The 17,021-nt window shown below is 47.3% G+C and overlaps 1 protein-coding gene and 1 pseudogene across 5 annotated transcripts in view; both read left to right on the top strand.

Annotated features, from left to right (window-relative positions):
• MARS1 (methionyl-tRNA synthetase 1) overlaps positions 1-17,021 on the top strand; it is a 35,829-nt gene that overhangs the window by 18,532 nt on the left and 276 nt on the right. For 3 of the 5 annotated variants that reach the window (XM_063620104.1, XM_055249014.2, XM_063620105.1), the window contains 13 exons: positions 664-780; positions 934-1,137; positions 2,817-3,018; positions 6,738-6,812; positions 12,362-12,532; positions 12,658-12,753; positions 12,886-13,003; positions 13,409-13,622; positions 15,370-15,501; positions 15,603-15,707; positions 15,799-15,985; positions 16,562-16,633; positions 16,887-16,979. In XM_063620104.1, coding sequence (XP_063476174.1) covers positions 664-780; positions 934-1,137; positions 2,817-3,018; positions 6,738-6,812; positions 12,362-12,532; positions 12,658-12,753; positions 12,886-13,003; positions 13,409-13,622; positions 15,370-15,501; positions 15,603-15,707; positions 15,799-15,985; positions 16,562-16,633; positions 16,887-16,979 — 1,786 coding nt within the window. Of the gene's footprint in view, positions 1-663; positions 781-933; positions 1,138-2,816; positions 3,019-6,737; positions 6,813-12,361; positions 12,533-12,657; positions 12,754-12,885; positions 13,004-13,408; positions 13,623-15,369; positions 15,502-15,602; positions 15,708-15,798; positions 15,986-16,561; positions 16,801-16,886; positions 16,980-17,021 lie in introns of those variants that run through there. The other 2 variants (XM_055249013.2, XM_055249011.2) reach the window with 2 other exon arrangements.
• On the top strand, positions 11,695-11,793 carry LOC129467124 (uncharacterized; annotated as a pseudogene).

Genomic DNA, 17,021 nt, shown 5'->3' with positions numbered 1-17,021 from the left:
CAAGGATGATGAAACTTGAAAAGGAATACTGAATTGAGTGCCTTCAGACAGCAGGTTGAATGGCATGACCAGCAATGATCCTGGAAAAGTGGAAGGAGAGGGTGACAGTGAAGGCAAAACTGGTGCCTGCTGGTTTGAGTTAGGCCATGAGAAAGTGACAGACGTGGGTTAGAGAGTCGGTACAAAAGGACTTGTTAAGAGTTGTATCTAGGGTGGTGAGCTCTTTGGATTTCAGATAGTGGCTAGAGATTATAGTAACATAGCACCTGGAAAGAAGGGGAGAAGCCAGTGCTGGGAAAGGGTTCTTGGGAGTGGTGAGAGGGTGATGATTGGACAGACCTAGGGGGAGTTTGAGCCTGTGAATGAGGTAATAGAAAAGAGGCAGTCATGATAGTAAAAGAGACAGAAATTGGTGTTGAACAAACCTCCTTCATAGCAGTATAGGAGACTTCCTCACTGTGGCAGTGCCCTGTATTTGCAGCTCTGGGGATCTTAGGGTGCCTCGGGAAGCTGTGGTCCTGTGGGTTCGTGTGCAGAAAGACTTCAAGTGTACATGAACACACGACAGTAGAACAAATCTGTGTCTGGGTGTTCTGTGTACTTTTGGTCCCTCTTGACCCTCACATCCCCCCATGCACTATTCTCTTCCTCTTTCCTTACTAGGTTGCCTGTGGCTGGGGAAAGGAATGTGCTCATCACCAGTGCCCTCCCTTACGTCAACAATGTCCCCCACCTTGGGAACATCATTGGTTGTGTGCTCAGTGCCGATGTCTTTGCCAGGTGGAGCCAGCTGCTGGGGGAGAGACCTCCTAAGGGAAGGGCGGGTCCCGGGTCCCAGGGGAATAGGATGCCTCAAGGGTGGGGCTGGGGAGATCCCAAGGACAAGGAAGTGCTGAAGTGGGGCCCCCTAGCGATCACCATATTCCCTTGCAGGTACTCTCGCCTCCGCCAGTGGAACACCCTCTATCTGTGTGGGACAGATGAGTATGGTACAGCAACAGAGACCAAGGCTCTGGAGGAGGGACTAACCCCCCAGGAGATCTGCGACAAGTACCACATCATCCATGCTGACATCTACCGCTGGTTTAACATTTCGTTTGATATTTTTGGTCGCACCACCACTCCACAGCAGACCAAGTAAGTTTCCTCTAATGAGGCAGAAATGGGGCTTGAAGGCTGGGACTGGGAACAGTGAGAGTATCTTGGAGACAGAAGGAACCTGGGTGGCTGTCTGGGCACTCCTAAACTTAGGATCTCAATATCACCCTGGGCAGTTATCCAGGCATTTTTGAGGGAAGATGGTGTGTGTAGAAGCCTGACCAGGAGCTGAAGGAGCAGCTGAGGGAGGGAAGAGACTGGATGCAGGCTGATGGGAAATATCTATCTTCCCTCTAGTGCCTCCCTTCCTCTCTGGCTGTCCTGAAGTCTAAGACACTTCTTCCCACTCCTGTATGCATTTATAACACATAAACTTCCTCTGCCTAATACTCATCCTTATAAAAACTTTGCATAGCCGGGTGCGGTGGCTCATACCTGTAATCCCAGCACTTTGGGAGGCCGAGGCGGGCGGATCACCTGAGGTCAGGAGTTCAAGACCAGCCTGACCAACATGGGGAAACCCCATCTCTACTAAAAATACAAAAGTTAGCTGGGCGTGGTGGCGCATGCCTGTCAACCCAGCTACTTGGGAAGCTGAGGCAGAAGAATCTCTTGAACCCAGGAGGCGGAGGTTGTGGTGAGCCAAGATCATGCCGTTGCACTCTAGCCTGGGCAACAAGAGCAAAACTCTGTCTCAAAAAAAAAAAAAAAGGCTGGGGCTGGGTGCGGTCGCTCATACCAGTAATCCCAGCACTTTGGGAGGCCAAGGCAGGCGGATCACGAGGTCAGGAGATCGAGACCATCCTGGCTAACCCAGTGAAACCCTGTCTCTACTAAAAATACAAAAAAAAAAAAAAATTAGCCAGGCGTGGTGGTGGGCGCCTGTAGTCCCAGCTACTCTGGAGGCTGAGGCAGGAGAATGGCGTGAACCCGGGAGGCAGAGCTTACAGTGAGCCGAGATAGTGCCACTGCACTTCAGACTTGGTGACAGAACGAGACTGTCTCAATAAAAAAAGGGCTGGGCACAGTGGCTCACGCCTGTAATCTCAGCACTTTGAGAGGCCGAGGCGGGTGGATCATGAGGTCAGGAGTTCAAGACCAGCCTGGCCAACATGGTGAAACCCCGTCTCTACTAAGAATACAAAAATTAGCCAGACCCGGTGGTGGGCACCTGTAATCCCAGCTACTTGGGAGGCTGAGGCAGAGAATTGCTTGAACCCAGGAGGCTGAGGTTGCAGTGAGTTGAGATCACGCCACTGCACTCCAGCCTGGGCGACAGAGCGAGACTCCATCTCAAAACAAACAAAAAAAAAACCCAAAAGTTTACATAGTAGACAGGCCGCCAACTGATAGTGCTATGCAGTTTAGTTTAGCACTTGAACTGACTTAATTTTTAGGATATATGAAAGAACAGACACAGGCCTATCCTATTGGAGATTTTTGTTAATGAAAAATACAAAACAGATAAATCTGTATTCAACAAAAGTGAATTCTAAAGTGTTGAGGGGAGAGATCGTGTGGGCAGTTGGGGAATATGTGTGATGGGTCTGAGCTCATCCAGTAAAACTCTCAAAAGATGAATAGATGCCCTTTTCCTTGAGGAGCCTTCTGCCTGATTTCTTTGTCACTGAGTTTGGGTCCCTGGTTGGAGTGGCAGGAGGAAGGGGTCCACCACGTCTTCTGACTATCTCTTCCTGATCCCTGGCCCGCCTCACCAGAATCACCCAGGACATTTTCCAGCGGTTGTTGAAACGAGGTTTTGTGCTGCAAGATACTGTGGAGCAACTGCGGTGTGAGCACTGTGCTCGCTTCCTGGCTGACCGCTTCGTAGAGGGCGTGTGTCCCTTCTGTGGCTATGAGGAGGCTCGGGGGGACCAGTGTGACAAGTGTGGCAAACTCATCAATGCTGTCGAGCTTAAGGTAAGAGGAGGGTCTCCATGGGAGCCCGGAAGGAGACAGTCCTTATTCTTAAGGGACTCCCTTCTTGTCCCATTTAGGATTTTTATTTTAGCATTCTAGACCTTTAACCAGTGGCCCTTTCTGCCCCATCTCAGCAACTTGTCATTTAGTTCATTTGAAAAATACTCCCTGAGCACTTACTATGTGCTGAGCACTGTGCTAAGAAACAGACAAGCTGAGTTTATATTTCCCAACCTTTGGTCTTGCATCACACCACCTGATCTACATTTGTTTAGATCCTTCTCTCTTCCTTAAATACCTTCTCTTCTAGCCATTTGTTAATTTATTTCTTCATTCATTTATTCAACATACATTTTTTGAGTCCTTAGAATAGGCCAATTACAATTCTGCATGCTGGGGATATAGCAATGAACAAAACAGACTTTTATTTAGTATGGTCAGAAGACCAACACTAACTAAGGAAATGATATAGGATAAACTGCCAGGAAAATGTGACAGAGAGTGACTTCTGGGGGAAGATTTAACTTAGGTAGATAGGGAAGGCCTTTCAGAGGCAGTAACATTTGAACTGAGAGTTTAACGGAAGAATTAGGAGCAAGCCAGGCAATAAGAGGTTAAGAATGTTCTAAGCAGAAGGACTAGGAAATGCAAAGGCCATGAGGCAGCTAAGAGCTGAAAAGGCAGAATTGGCAAGGCCAGTACAGCACTAGCACAGTGAGTGAGGAGGAGGGTAGACTGAGATGAGGTGAGAGAGATGGCAGGGACCAGATCACAGGGCCTATGAAGCCATTGTGGGAATTTAGATTTTATTCTGGTGAATGACAAGCTGCTGTGTGGAAAATGGATGGCAGAGAAGCAAGAAATAAAGTATGTTGAAGGGGCTGGGCATGGTGGCTCATACCTATAATCCCAGCACTTTGGGAGGCCAAGCTGGGTGGATCACTTGAAGCCACGAGTTTGAGACCAGCCTGGCCTGTAACATGGCAACCCTGTCTCTACTGAAAATACAGAAATGGCTAGGTGCGGTGGCTCACACCTGTAATCCCAGCACTTTGGGAGGCTGAGGTGGGCAGATCACTTGAGGTCAGGAGTTTGAGACCAGCCTGGCCAACGTGGTGAAACCCCGTCTCTACTAAAAAAATACAAAAATTAGCTGGGTGTGGTGGCAGACCCCTGTAATCCCCACTTCTTGGGAGGCTGAAGCTTGAGAATCACTTGAACCTGGGAGGCAGAGGTTGCAGTGAGCCGAGATTGCGGCACTGCACTCCAGCCTGGGTTACAAAGTAAGACTCTGTCATAAAAAAACAAAAAAACACACACACACAAATTATCTAGGCCATGGTGGCACACACCTGTAATCCCAGCTACTTGGGAGGCTGAAGCAGGAGAATCTCTTGAACCTGGGAGGCGGCGGTTGCGGTGAGCCAAGATTGCCACTGCATTCCAGCCTGGGTGACAGAGCAAGACTCTGCCCCACCCCCCGCCAAAAAAAAGTATGGAGAAGGATTTGGAGGCTACAAGGCTACAACCGAGAAATGGGATGATGGTGGCTTGCACTAGGTTAGTAGCACTAGAAATGGAAAAGAAAAAATAGACTTGAGGTATATTTTTGGAGGTAAACTCCACAGAGTTGGATAGACTGGAATTGGGGATGGTCAGGAAAAAGATGCCTTGTTAAGTTTTTGGCCGGGGTAGATGGTAGTACCATCTGTGAACGTGAGTTTGGAGAACAGGCTTTCAGGTGGGATGCAGCCATACTGTTTGGGTTTGTTAAGCTTGAGATGCCCGTTAGATATCCAGGCAGAGAAGTTAGGTAGACAGTTGGATATTAGGCATATGGGGTTCAGGAGAGAGGTCCTGAGAGAATTATAATTTCTCACCTTCAAAAACTCAGATCAAAACTCACTTGGGGCCAGGTGTGGTGGCTCACGCTTGTAATCCCAGGACTTTGGGAGGCTGAGGCGGGCAGATCACCTGAGGTCAGGAGTTCAGACCAGTCTGACCAACATGGCGAAACCCCACCTCTACTAAAAATACAAAAATTAGCTGGGTGTGGTGGTGCGTGCCTGTAATCCCAACTACCAGGGAGGCTGAGGCAGGATAATCTCTTAAACCTGGGAGGTGGAGGTTTCAGTGAGCTGAGATTGCGCTACTGCACTCCAGCCTGGGCGACAGAGCGAGACTCTGTCTCAAAAAAAAAAAAAAAAAAAGCAACAACAAAAAAAACAAGCGAGGCACGGTGGCTCACGCCTGTAATCCCCGCACTTTGGGAGGCTGAGGGGGGCAGATCACGAGATCAGGAGTTTGAGACCAGACTAAACAACATGGTGAAACTCCATCTCTACTAAAAATACAAAAATTAGCCAGGCGCGGTGGCACGTGCCTGTAGCCCCAGCTACTCAGGAGGCTGAGGCAGGAGAATCGCTTGAACCCGAGAGGTGGAGGTTGCAGTGAGCCAAGATTGTACCACTGCACTCCAGCCTGGGCAACAGAGTGAGACTTTGTCTCAAAAAAAAAAACAAACTCTACTACAAAGCCCTCTCTGAAAGATGGAAAAAACAACAACAACAACAAAAAAACTCGAAAGCTTTCATTCATTAGCTCCACCTAACTGTTCACTCCATTAGCCATCACGCTTCCATGTTTATATAGTCATTTTATGCCACACAAATAAATTTATTTTGTAAAGATCTGCACTTATTTCTTTTTCTTTTTTTTTTTTTGAGATAGAGTTTTGCTCTTGTTGCCCAGGCTGGAGTGCAATGGCACGATCTTGGCTCAGTGCAATCTCCACCACCCAGGTTCAAGCGATTCTCCTGCCTCAGCCTCCTGAGTAACTGGGATTACAAGCGCGCACTACCAAACCTGGCTAATTTTGTATTTTTAGTAGCGACGGGGTTTCACCATGCTGGCCAGGCTGGATTTGAACTCCTGACCTCAGGTGTTCCACCTGCCTCAGCCTCCCAAAATGTTGGGATTATAGGCGTGAGCCACGGTGCTCAGCCACACTTGTGTCTTTTTCCTTCTTTTTTTTTTTTGAGACGGAGTCTGCTCTGTCACCAGCCTGGAGTGCGGTGGCGCGATCTTGGCTCACTGCAACCTCTGCCTCTCAGGTTCAAGCAATTCTCCTGCCTCAGCCTCCCAAGTAGCTGGGACTACAGGTGTGCGCCACCACGCCCAGCTAATTTTTGTATTTTTAGTACAGACGGGGTTTCACTATGTTGGCCAGGATGGTCTCAATCTCTTGACCTCATGATCCGCCTGCCTCGGCCTCCCAAAATGCTGGAATTACAGGCGTGAGCCACCGCGCCTGGCCCACACTTGTTTCTTATACAAGCCATCTCTCCCTGACTTGTAGCTTCCTCAAAGAGAGGGGCTATGTCTTCACTTTATCACTCCTTCCTCCCCTCACACAGCCCAGTACAGTGCAGTGCTCTGTACCTAGCCTGTGCTCAGAGAGTGCTTTTTCTACTCTGGTGTGATGGGACAGAGATCTGAAACTCTGAGAACAAATGGAGTTATACTGAGAAGATTTGAATCTCCATGTTTAGAGCAGGCCACATAGTAGAGTTATTGGGGTGTGAGCATGAAGCTAAACTAGATGGCAGACTGAGGAGCTAATCCCTCTCTGCTCCTCCCCTTGCCTGGACCCCTCCCCTTGCCTGGACCCCTCCCCTGGCCTGCAGGCCTGATCTGTCCTCTGGAATTTTCCTTCGCAGAAGCCTCAGTGTAAAGTCTGCCGATCATGTCCTGTGGTGCAGTCGACCCAGCACCTGTTTCTGGACCTGCCTAAGGTAAGTGAGCTTTTCTCTCAACCTAGTTTTCAGGATGCCTCTTCTGTTCCCTCTGCCTTAGCCACAAATACTGAGAGCAGATTACTCTTTAAAGTTTTAAATTTCCATTAAGAATTGTACATACTATTGTCAAGAGATGAAATAGATTAAAGGGCACAAAGTGAAAGCCCCAGGCCCACTTGTGAGAGGCATTTACTACTCATTTTCCTTTGTGTCTATTCAGAAACGTCATATGCATATAAAAGTATTTTTATGTCTCTCTCTTTTTTTTTTTTAAGGGATAGGTTCTCACTCTGTCACCTAAGCTGGAATGCAGTAGCATGATCATAGCTCACTGTAGCCTTGATCTCCTAGGACCAAGCAATCCTCTCACCTCAGCCTCCCAAGTACCATGCCTGACTGATTTTTTTTTTTTTTTTTTTTTTGAGACAGAGTTTCGCTCTTGTTGCCCAGGCTGGTGTGCAATAGCGCAATCTTGGCTCACTGCAACCTTCGCCTCCTGGGTTCAAGCGATTCTTCTGCGTCAGCCTCCAGAATAGCTGGGATTACAGGCGCCCGCCACCATGCCCGGCTAATTTTTCTATTTTTAGTAGAGACAGGGTTTTGCCATGTTGACCAGGCTGGTCTTGAACTCCTGACCTCAGATGATCTGCCTGGCTCAGCCTCCCAAAGTGCTGGGATTACAGGTATGAACCACCGCACTGGGCCACCTGACTAATTTTTAAAATGTTTTTGTAGAGATGGGTTCTTACTATGTTACCCAGGCTGGTGTCAAACTCTTGGGCTCAAGCAGTTCTCCTGCCTCTGCTTGCAAACGTGTTGGGATTACAGGCATGAGCAACTGTGTCCGGCATTGACCTGCTAATTTTTTTTTTTTTTTTTTTTTTTGAGATGGAGCTTCTCTCTTGTTGCCCACACTGGAGTGCAATGGCATGGTCTCGGCTCAGTGCAAACTCTGCCTCCCAGGTTCAAGCGATTCCTCTGCGTCAGCCTCCCAAGTAGCTGGTATTACAGGTGCCTGCCACCATGCCTGACTAATTTTTGTGTTTTTAGTAGAGAAGGGGTTTCACCATGTTGGCCAGGCTGGTCTTGAACTCCTGACCTCAGGTGATCCATCCACCTCGGCCTCCCAAAGTGCTGGGATTACAGGTGTGAGCCACCATGCCCCGCCTAACCTCCTTTTTAAAATACAGTGTTCCTCCTTCTGTACCCTGGGCTTGGAGAAAAAAAAAAAAATAGGCTGGGTGCAGTGGCTTATCATGCCTGTAATCCTAGCACTTTAGGAGGCTGAGGTGGGAGGATCTGTTGATGCCAGGAGTTGGAGACCAGCCTGGAAAACATAGTGAGACACTGTCTTTACAAAATAATTGAAAAATTAGCCGGGTATGGTGGTGCGATCCTGTAGTCTCAGCTACGCAAGAGGCTGAGGTGGGAGGATCATTTGAGCCCAGGAGTTTGAGGTTACAGTGAGCTGTGATTGTGCCACTACACTCCAGCCTGGGCAACAGAGTGAGACTCTATCTCTAAAGGTAAAAAAATTAACGGCCACATGCAGTGACTCACACCTATAATTCCATTACTTTGGGAGGCTGAGGCAGGAGGATTGCTTGAGCCCAGGGGTTTGAGACCAGCCTGAGCAACATGGCAAGACCCTGACTCTACAAACAGTGAAACAATTATCCTGGCCTGGGCGCAGTGGCTCACGCATTAATCCCAACACTTTGCAAGGCCTACCTAGGTGAGCGGATGACTTGAGCCTAGGACTTTGAGACCAGCCTGGGCAACATGGTGAGACCCCATCTCTACAAAAAATACAAAAGTTAACTGGGTGTGGTTGTGAGCGGCTTTAGTCCCAGCTACTCAGGAGGCTGAGGTGGGAAGGTCACCTGAGCCTGGGAAGGTTTGAGACTGCAGTGAGCTGTGATTGAACCATTGCACTGCAGCTTGGGTGACAGACTGAGACTCTGTATCAAAAAAAAAAAAAAAAAGAAAAAAAGAAAAAATTAGCCAAATGTGGTGGTGCACATCTCTGGCCCCAGCTACTTGGGAGGCTAAGGTAGGAAGGTTGAGCCCAGGAGCTGGAAGCTATAGTGAGCCATGATTGCACCACTGCACTCCAGTCTGGGCAGCAAAGTGAGACCCTGTCTCAAAAATAAATAAATACATAAAATATAATAGTCCTCATGTTGGGTTTGTTGGGTGTTTCCTCGTGATTTCAGGCTATGCATTCTTGCTTGGAATACTACATAAATGACATTGTGTCCTTTTCACAGGCACGTGATGGCCATCCCCTTCACTGGGAATCTTAATTTTGTTTGGTCAGGTGTTATTCAATTTGTCCACTGTGTAATTAATATTTTCCCCATTGCAACTTATGAGCAGTCTGGGAATACACTTTATTTTTTTCTTTTCTTGAGATAGAGTCCTGCTCTGTCGCCCAGACTGGAGTGCAGTGTTGTGATTTCAGCTCACTGCAACCTCCACCTCCCAGGTTCAGGCGATTCTCCTGTCTCAGCTTTCGAGTAGCTGGGATTACAGGCACATACCACCATGCCTGGCTCATTTTTGTATTTTTAATAGAGATAGGGTTTCACTGTGTTGGCCAGGCTGGTCCCAAACTTCTGACCTCAAATGATTCACCCGCCTTGGCCTCCCAAAGTGCTGGGATTACAGGTGTGAGCCACTGCGCCCAGCCTTGAGGGAATACACTTTAAGACCATGCAATACTTTGCTCTTCATGAACAAAATATTCCCTCTAAATGTAGCATTCATTGATCATTCTTACCTGAATCAATCTTTATTATGGTGATTTTCCAACTCTGCCACTACCCTCTATATTTATCCTTCTCCCTCCATTTATTTTTTAATTTAGTTAACTATTTATTATCAGTATAGACTCATGGATTCCTATTTTTTTCAATTTCTTATAATCCTTTCCTGTCCTAAATTTATTTTCACGTTCAAATTGTTACTTATTTCATCAGTAGGAACGTATTCAAGGTGGCTTGTCTGCTTTTGAGATCTCCCATCATTTTTTAAACACTTCCTTAATTTGTGGCATAAAAAGATACTCTAGGTTCATCTGCTTCAGCCTTGAAATCAACCATGTCACCAACCTTGAGTTTAATTTAGTAGGGAACAGTATTAGATACCGAAATCTAGGTAGTAGATGTGCTCATTGCTACTGGGTGTCTTTGCTACTAGGACCTTTTATCAAAGAGAGTTGGTATTTGTTTTTTGTTGTTGTTGTTGTTTGTTTGTTTTGAGACAGGGTCTCGCTGTCACCTAGGCTGGAGTGCAGTGGAACTCTTTTGGCTCACTGCAACTGCCACCTCCAGGGTTCAAGCGATTCTCCTGCCTCAGCCTCCCGAGTAGCTGGGATTATAGGCACCTGCCACCACACCCAGCTAATTTTTTTTGTATTTTTAGTAGAGACAGGGTTTCACCATGTTGGCCAGGCTGGTCTCCAACTCCTGACCTCAGGTGATCCGCCTGCCTTGGCCTCCCAAAGTGCTGGGATTACAGGCGTGAGCCATCGCGCCTGGCCAGTTGGTATTTATTTTAGGTTCACACGGACACCTGTAATTTCAGTCCATCCTCACAGAGTTCTTTGTCACTTTCTCTTATTTATTTCATATCTCTTATCTACCTTCTTCCACTGTAGGTGTTCTGGTTCTCAATAGGCATCAGCACATTTACTTATTAGCTCAGTCCTACAATACACCTAAAACAATTTCAGAATTGCTTTGCTGGTACGTCTACAAAAAAAATAACCTATTGAAAAGAGTTTAGGATTTGTTGGCAATCCTGATTCCTCCCCTAGACTAAGGGTATATAGTCAAGTGTGTTCAAACGAAATTTTTTTCTAGAGACAGGGTCTCACTCTGTCACCCAGGCTGGAGTGCAGTGGCACAATCATAGCTCACTGCACCCTCAAACTCCCGGGCTCAAGTTATCCTTTTGCTTCAGCCTTCTGAGTAGTTGGGACTACAGGCGTGTACTACCATGCCTGGCTAATTAAAAAAAATGTGGGCGGGCATGGTGATTCATGCCTGTAATCCTAGCACTTTGGGAGGCCAAGGCAGGTGGATCACGAGGTCAATAGATCAAGACCATCCTGGCCAACATGGTGAAACCCCATCTCTACTAAAAATACAAAAATTAGCCAGGCGTGGTGGCACCCATCTGTAGTCCCAGCTACTCAGGAGGCTGAGGCAGGAGAATCACTTGAACCTGGAGGTGGGGAGGTTGCAGTAGCTGATATCGTGTCACTGTACTCCAGCCTGGGCAGCTGAGCGAGACTCCAGCTCAAAAAAAATTTTTTTTTGGTTGGGCATGCTAGTTTACACCTGTAATCCCAATGCTTTGGGAGGCCAAGGCTGGAGGATTGCTTGAGCCTTGGAGTTTAAGACCAGCCTGGGCAACAGAGTGACACCCTACCTTAAAAAAAAAAAAAAAAAAGAAAAAAATTTTTTTTTCTTTTTTGCACTTCCTCAGCTGGCCATGGTGGTTCATGCCTGTAATTCCAGCACTTTGGGAGGCTGAGGCAGGAGGATCGCTGGAAGCCAGGAGTTTGAGAGTAGCCTGGGCAACAAAGCAAGACCCTGTCTGTATTAAAAAAAGAAAAAATTGGTTGGGCACGGTGGCTTATGCCTGTAATTCCAACTTCCAACACTTTGGGAGGCTGAGGCGGGAGAATTGCTTGACCCTAAGAGTTTGAGACCAGGGTGGGCAACTTGGTGAAACCCATCTCTACTAAAAATACAAAAATTAACCAGGTGTGATGGCACGTGCCTGTAGTGCCAGCTACTCAGGAGGCTGAGGTGGAAGGATCACTTAAGCCCGGGAGGTTGAGGCTGCAGTGAGCCATGATGTGCCACTGTACTCCAGCCTGGGTGACAGTGAGACTCTGATATGGACAAGATTAGCACATCCTCTGCACAAGAATGACATGCAAACTTGTGAAGTGTTCCGTATTTTTAAAACTTAAAAAAAAAATTTTCTTAAGGACAGGATTTTGCTGTGTTGCCCAGGATGGTCATGAACTCCTGCCCTCAAGTGGTCCTCCTGCGTCAGCCTTCAGAGTAGCTGGGACTACAGGCGCAAGCCACTGCCCCGGCTGTGTGTGAAAAATCTAGTTAAGGCTGGGCAGGGTGGCTCACAACTGTAGTCTCAGCCCTTTTGGAGGCTGAGGTGGGCGGATTGCTTGAGCTCAGGAGTTCAAGACCAGCCTGGGCAATGTGGCAAAACCCTGTTTCTACAAAAATTACAAAAATTAGTCTGGCATGGTGGTGCGCACCTGTGGTCCCAGCTACTGGGGAGGTTGAGGTAGGAGGATTGCTTGAGCCCAGGAGGTTTAGGCTGCAGTGAGCTGTGATTATGATTGCACCACTGCACTCCAGTCTGGGCGACAGAGCAAGACTCTGTCTCCAAAAAAAAAGTTATATATTGCCAAGTTGTGCTCCACAAAGGTTATATGTGTTTATCCTTATGCTAACCATATATGAGACTTTCCTAAATCAGCCCTCTGTCTTTCTCCGTTATCTCAGCTGGAGAAGCGACTGGAGGAGTGGTTGGGGAGGACATTGCCTGGCAGTGACTGGACACCCAATGCCCGGTTTATCATCCGTTCTTGGCTTCGGGATGGCCTCAAGCCACGCTGCATAACCCGAGACCTCAAATGGGGAACCCCTGTACCCTTAGAAGGTTTTAAAGACAAGGTAAAAACCCTTTTTTATTCATATCATTCAGCCTTGGTGTTGAAACCCTGGGCTAGCAGAATAGACTGCTGATTATGTCTTGTTTCAGTTTGAGACTAACATGTTTACCTCCTCCTGACCTCCAGGTATTCTATGTCTGGTTTGATGCCACTATTGGCTATCTGTCCATCACAGCCAACTACACAGACCAGTGGGAGAGATGGTGGAAGAACCCAGAGCAAGTGAGCAGTTCTTGGTTAGGCTGTGCATGGGGAGGGTAGGTGGTAGGGCGTGGGTGTTAGGGTTGGGTGTCTGGTCTTCCTTGGGCCTTTGAAGAAGGTCTCAGGAAATCTCTCCTAACCACATTCCCCTAGGTGGACCTGTATCAGTTCATGGCCAAAGACAATGTTCCTTTCCATGGCTTAGTCTTTCCTTGCTCAGTCCTAGGAGCTGAGGATAACTATACCTTGGTCAGCCACATCATTGCTACAGGTAAGTACCCTGGAAGGCTACTGATGGGGTGTTCATAGGAAATGAGGGGTGAGGCAGTACTTGGAAAAAGATCTTGTAGAGCTGCTGTCTTGAGTTAGGAGCTGAGATTTGAGATGAAATAGGAAATAATTAAAATGAGAACTCAACCTGGAGAAACGAAACAAGAACCTAAAGAAGGCAAAAGTCCAAAGCTAAAACTCTGTAGTAGATATAAGCAAAGAGAAAAAAGGGCCAGAATGGATAGGAAGGGACTCCCAAAATCTGAGCATACCGGCCCCTTAAGGAGAAATGTTGCTAGACACCCATAGTTGAGGTTAGAAAGAGGAAAGAAGGAAGAGTTAGTGGGCTAGAGAGGGGAAGGATGTGATTTGAGCCGATGGTTCTCACTCATTCTCCTCTGTCCAGAGTACCTGAACTATGAGGATGGGAAATTCTCTAAGAGCCGGGGTGTGGGAGTGTTTGGGGACATGGCCCAGGACACGGGGATCCCTGCTGACATCTGGCGCTTCTATCTGCTGTACATTCGGCCTGAGGGCCAGGACAGTGCTTTCTCCTGGACGGACCTGCTGCTGAAGAATAATTCTGAGCTGCTTAACAACCTGGGCAACTTCATCAACAGGTAGGACTTGGTAAGGGGTCAGAGTTAGCAGTGAGCTGGGGTGGGGCTCATTTTCCCTCAGGAGATGGGAATGTGGAGAGAACTAGAAAATGGGCAGGAGGCTGTGAGGACAGTGTGGAAAGTTGATTTCTATTAATTGGGATCTGTTCCTAGCACATACTAGGCTGTGTATGTTTGATGGAACAGTTAGCTATAGAGATGTGATTTAGCAAAGTTGGTTTTAAAGTGGGTTTTTGTAAATTGTTTTCTTATTACTGTTCTTTGTAGAATTGAAGATGTATTCTCTCCCAGCAAAGTAGTTCACCTGCAGATCATTGAAAAGTTTGGCTGAAGAAAGGGGTTATTTTGGTGTGGGGGTAGGAGGCTTCTGTGGGCTGGGCATGGTGGCTTACGTCTGTAATCCCAGCACTTTGGGAGGCTGAGGCAGGAGGATCACTTGAGGCTGGGAGTTCAAGACTTGCCTGACCAACATAATGAATCTGCCATCTCTACAAAAAGAATCAGCCAGGCATGGTGGCGCACACCTGTAGTCCCAGCCACTCAGGATGCTGAGGCGGGATGGTCTCTTGAGCTTGGGAGATTGAGGCTGCAGTGGAGCAGTACTCGTACCCCTACACTCCAGCCTTGGCAAAAGAGGGAGATCCTGTCTCAAAAAAAAAAAAAAAAAGGCTTCTGCTATACTCTTCAGAGTTTTTGTTACCTTAGGCTCCCATTCTATCATTGGTGCCTATCTCAGCTCTTCTGCAATCTAAAGCAGTATCCTCCATAACTTAGGATTCTTTAGTCACGCTCTCTGAGCCCTGGACCCTTATAAGTCAGTCCTGCTACTCACTTTCAGCTTTGGTCATTAACCACATTTAATACATAGTCCTTACCTACAGGAGTTCGAGACCAGCCTGGCCAACCTGGTGAAACCCCGACTCCACTAAAAATACAAAAAGTAGCCGCGCGTGGTGGTGCACATCTGTAATCCCAGCTTCTCGAGAGGTTGAGGCAGGAGAATCACTTGAACCCGGGAGGCAAAGCTTGCAGTGAGCCAAGATCATGCCACTGTGCTCCAGCCTGGGCAACAGAGTGAGACTCCTCAAAAAAAAAAAAAAAAAAAAAAAAAAAAGTCCTTACCTAGAGTGTTTGTTTGATAGCAGTTAACACATATCCAGCTTGGTCATTTTGAATAATGACTTTTTTTTTTTTTTTTTTTTTTTGAGACGGAGTTTCTCTCTTGTTGCCCAGGCTGGAGTGCAATGGCGCAATCTTGGCTCACTGCAACCTCCGCCTCCCGGGTTCAAGCGATTCTCCTGCCTCAGTCTCCCTAGTAGCTGGGATTACAGGTGCACACCACCATGCCCGGCTAATTTTTTGTATTTTTAATAGAGACGAGGTTTCACCATGGCTAGGCTGGTCTTGAACTCCTGACCTCAGGTGATCTGCCCACCTCGGCCTCCCAGAGTGCTGGGATTTCAGGCATGAGCCACTGCGCCTGGCCGAGTAATGACTTCTTAAAAATAAGAAGTACAGTTGTTTAACTTAATCAGGTTTATGTGCAGAGTCAGATTCTTAGGGGAGAGACAGAGTAAATAATTAACTAGTTAAGCCTTGTCTACTAGCTTGAGGGAGCCAGGAGTTACCTGTTCCAGGCAGGAATCCTGAGAGAATGTACGGCTGTGGAAATTGGGTCAAATTCTAACAAGGAAACTGGATAATAACTTCCCCTCTTTTTTCCACTTCTTTCCTACTCTCAACCAAGAGCTGGGATGTTTGTGTCTAAGTTCTTTGGGGGCTGTGTGCCTGAGATGGTGCTTACCCCTGATGATCAGCGCCTGCTGGCCCATGTCACCCTGGAGCTCCAGCACTATCACCAGCTACTTGAGAAGGTTCGGTAAGTAACTGACACCTCCGTCTCATCTGCTGGCGTGTTGAGAGCCTCCTTGTATTGGTCTCTGTAGGACATTACACCTGGCCTGCTTCCTCCCTTCCCAGGATCCGGGATGCCTTGCGCAGTATCCTCACCGTATCTCGACATGGCAACCAATATATTCAGGTGAATGAGCCCTGGAAGCGGATTAAAGGCAGTGAGGCTGACAGGTAGGTAAGCGGGGAGGGTTGGCTAAAGGCATAAAGTGGCTTGTAAGCTGTATCCTCCTGGAGGTCTTGACTAATATCTCTTCTTCCTCAGGCAACGGGCAGGAACAGTGACTGGCTTGGCAGTGAATATAGCTGCCTTGCTCTCTGTCATGCTTCAGCCTTACATGCCCACGGTTAGTGCCACAATCCAGGCCCAGCTGCAGCTCCCACCTCCAGCCTGCAGTATCCTGCTGACAAACTTCCTGTGTACCTTACCAGCAGGACACCAGATTGGCACAGTAGGTGGAAGAGCCAGCCTCTCTTAAAATTGATACTCTTGCCATGCAGCTTTTGGAGTGGGTGAGAGAAGACCTAACATCTCTCCAGTGTTACTTTGGTCATGGGACTCTTAAGTTTCTGATGTAAAGTCCTTGGTAGTTGTTCACAAGTCCAGAATTATCTGTACATCTTCATTGTTCTTCATGCCAGAAACCAGAACCTGGCACACAAAACTAACTGGTAAACAGGTATTTGAAGAAACACTGTGATCACCTAGTCTCCATAATGCTAGCAGATAGTGGGCAGGGAAAATACAGGATAGCCATTTCCTCTTTGACACAAAATTTAAAAGTAAGTACATTGCTAAACTTCTGGATCAGCCTAGCATCCTTAGAGAGCTTAAAGAATCTTGACCCTATAAATTATTTGGGGTTTCATAGGGAAAGCTACCGCTAATTTCCTAAAATCAGCAGATATTAGCTCAGTGTTAAGCTCGTTCTTTCTAAAACACATCAGAGATTGGGGTTGGAGAGGTCATCGGTATAGTCTGGTAGAGTGTATCCAATCAGTAGATGATTTGGGAACTTTTTTTACAGGTGAGTCCCTTGTTCCAAAAATTGGAAAATGACCAGATTGAAAGTTTAAGGCAGCGCTTTGGAGGGGGCCAGGTGAGAAAGCTAAAGGCTGTGCCCTCGCTCCACAACAGCCACAGCATCACTTCCTTAATTTCCCTAAGTAGTCCTCACCCATCACTCTTTCCATCTTTTGGCCCTGCCACTTCCTCACTTACAGTTTTTCTTTCCTGTCTTAGCTAGAAGAGACCTTCGACTTAAAGGTAATCACTTTCCCTCTGAGATGCTGTATAAAACTGGAGGTTAGGGGATATTTATGGTTGCTGGTGATAACTTTGTTGTTCTCCAGGCGAAAACGTCCCCGAAGCCAGCAGTTGTAGAGACTGTTACAACAGCCAGGCCACAGCAGATACAAGTGCTGATGGATGAAGTGACAAAACAAGTATGAAGCTTAAGCCCTGTGGGAGACTGGACAAGCTGAATC

This window comes from Symphalangus syndactylus, chromosome 17 (assembly GCF_028878055.3).
Source record: "Symphalangus syndactylus isolate Jambi chromosome 17, NHGRI_mSymSyn1-v2.1_pri, whole genome shotgun sequence".
NCBI classification, from domain to species: Eukaryota; Metazoa; Chordata; class Mammalia; order Primates; family Hylobatidae; genus Symphalangus; species Symphalangus syndactylus.
This window is presented reverse-complemented; position numbering and strand designations above follow the sequence as displayed.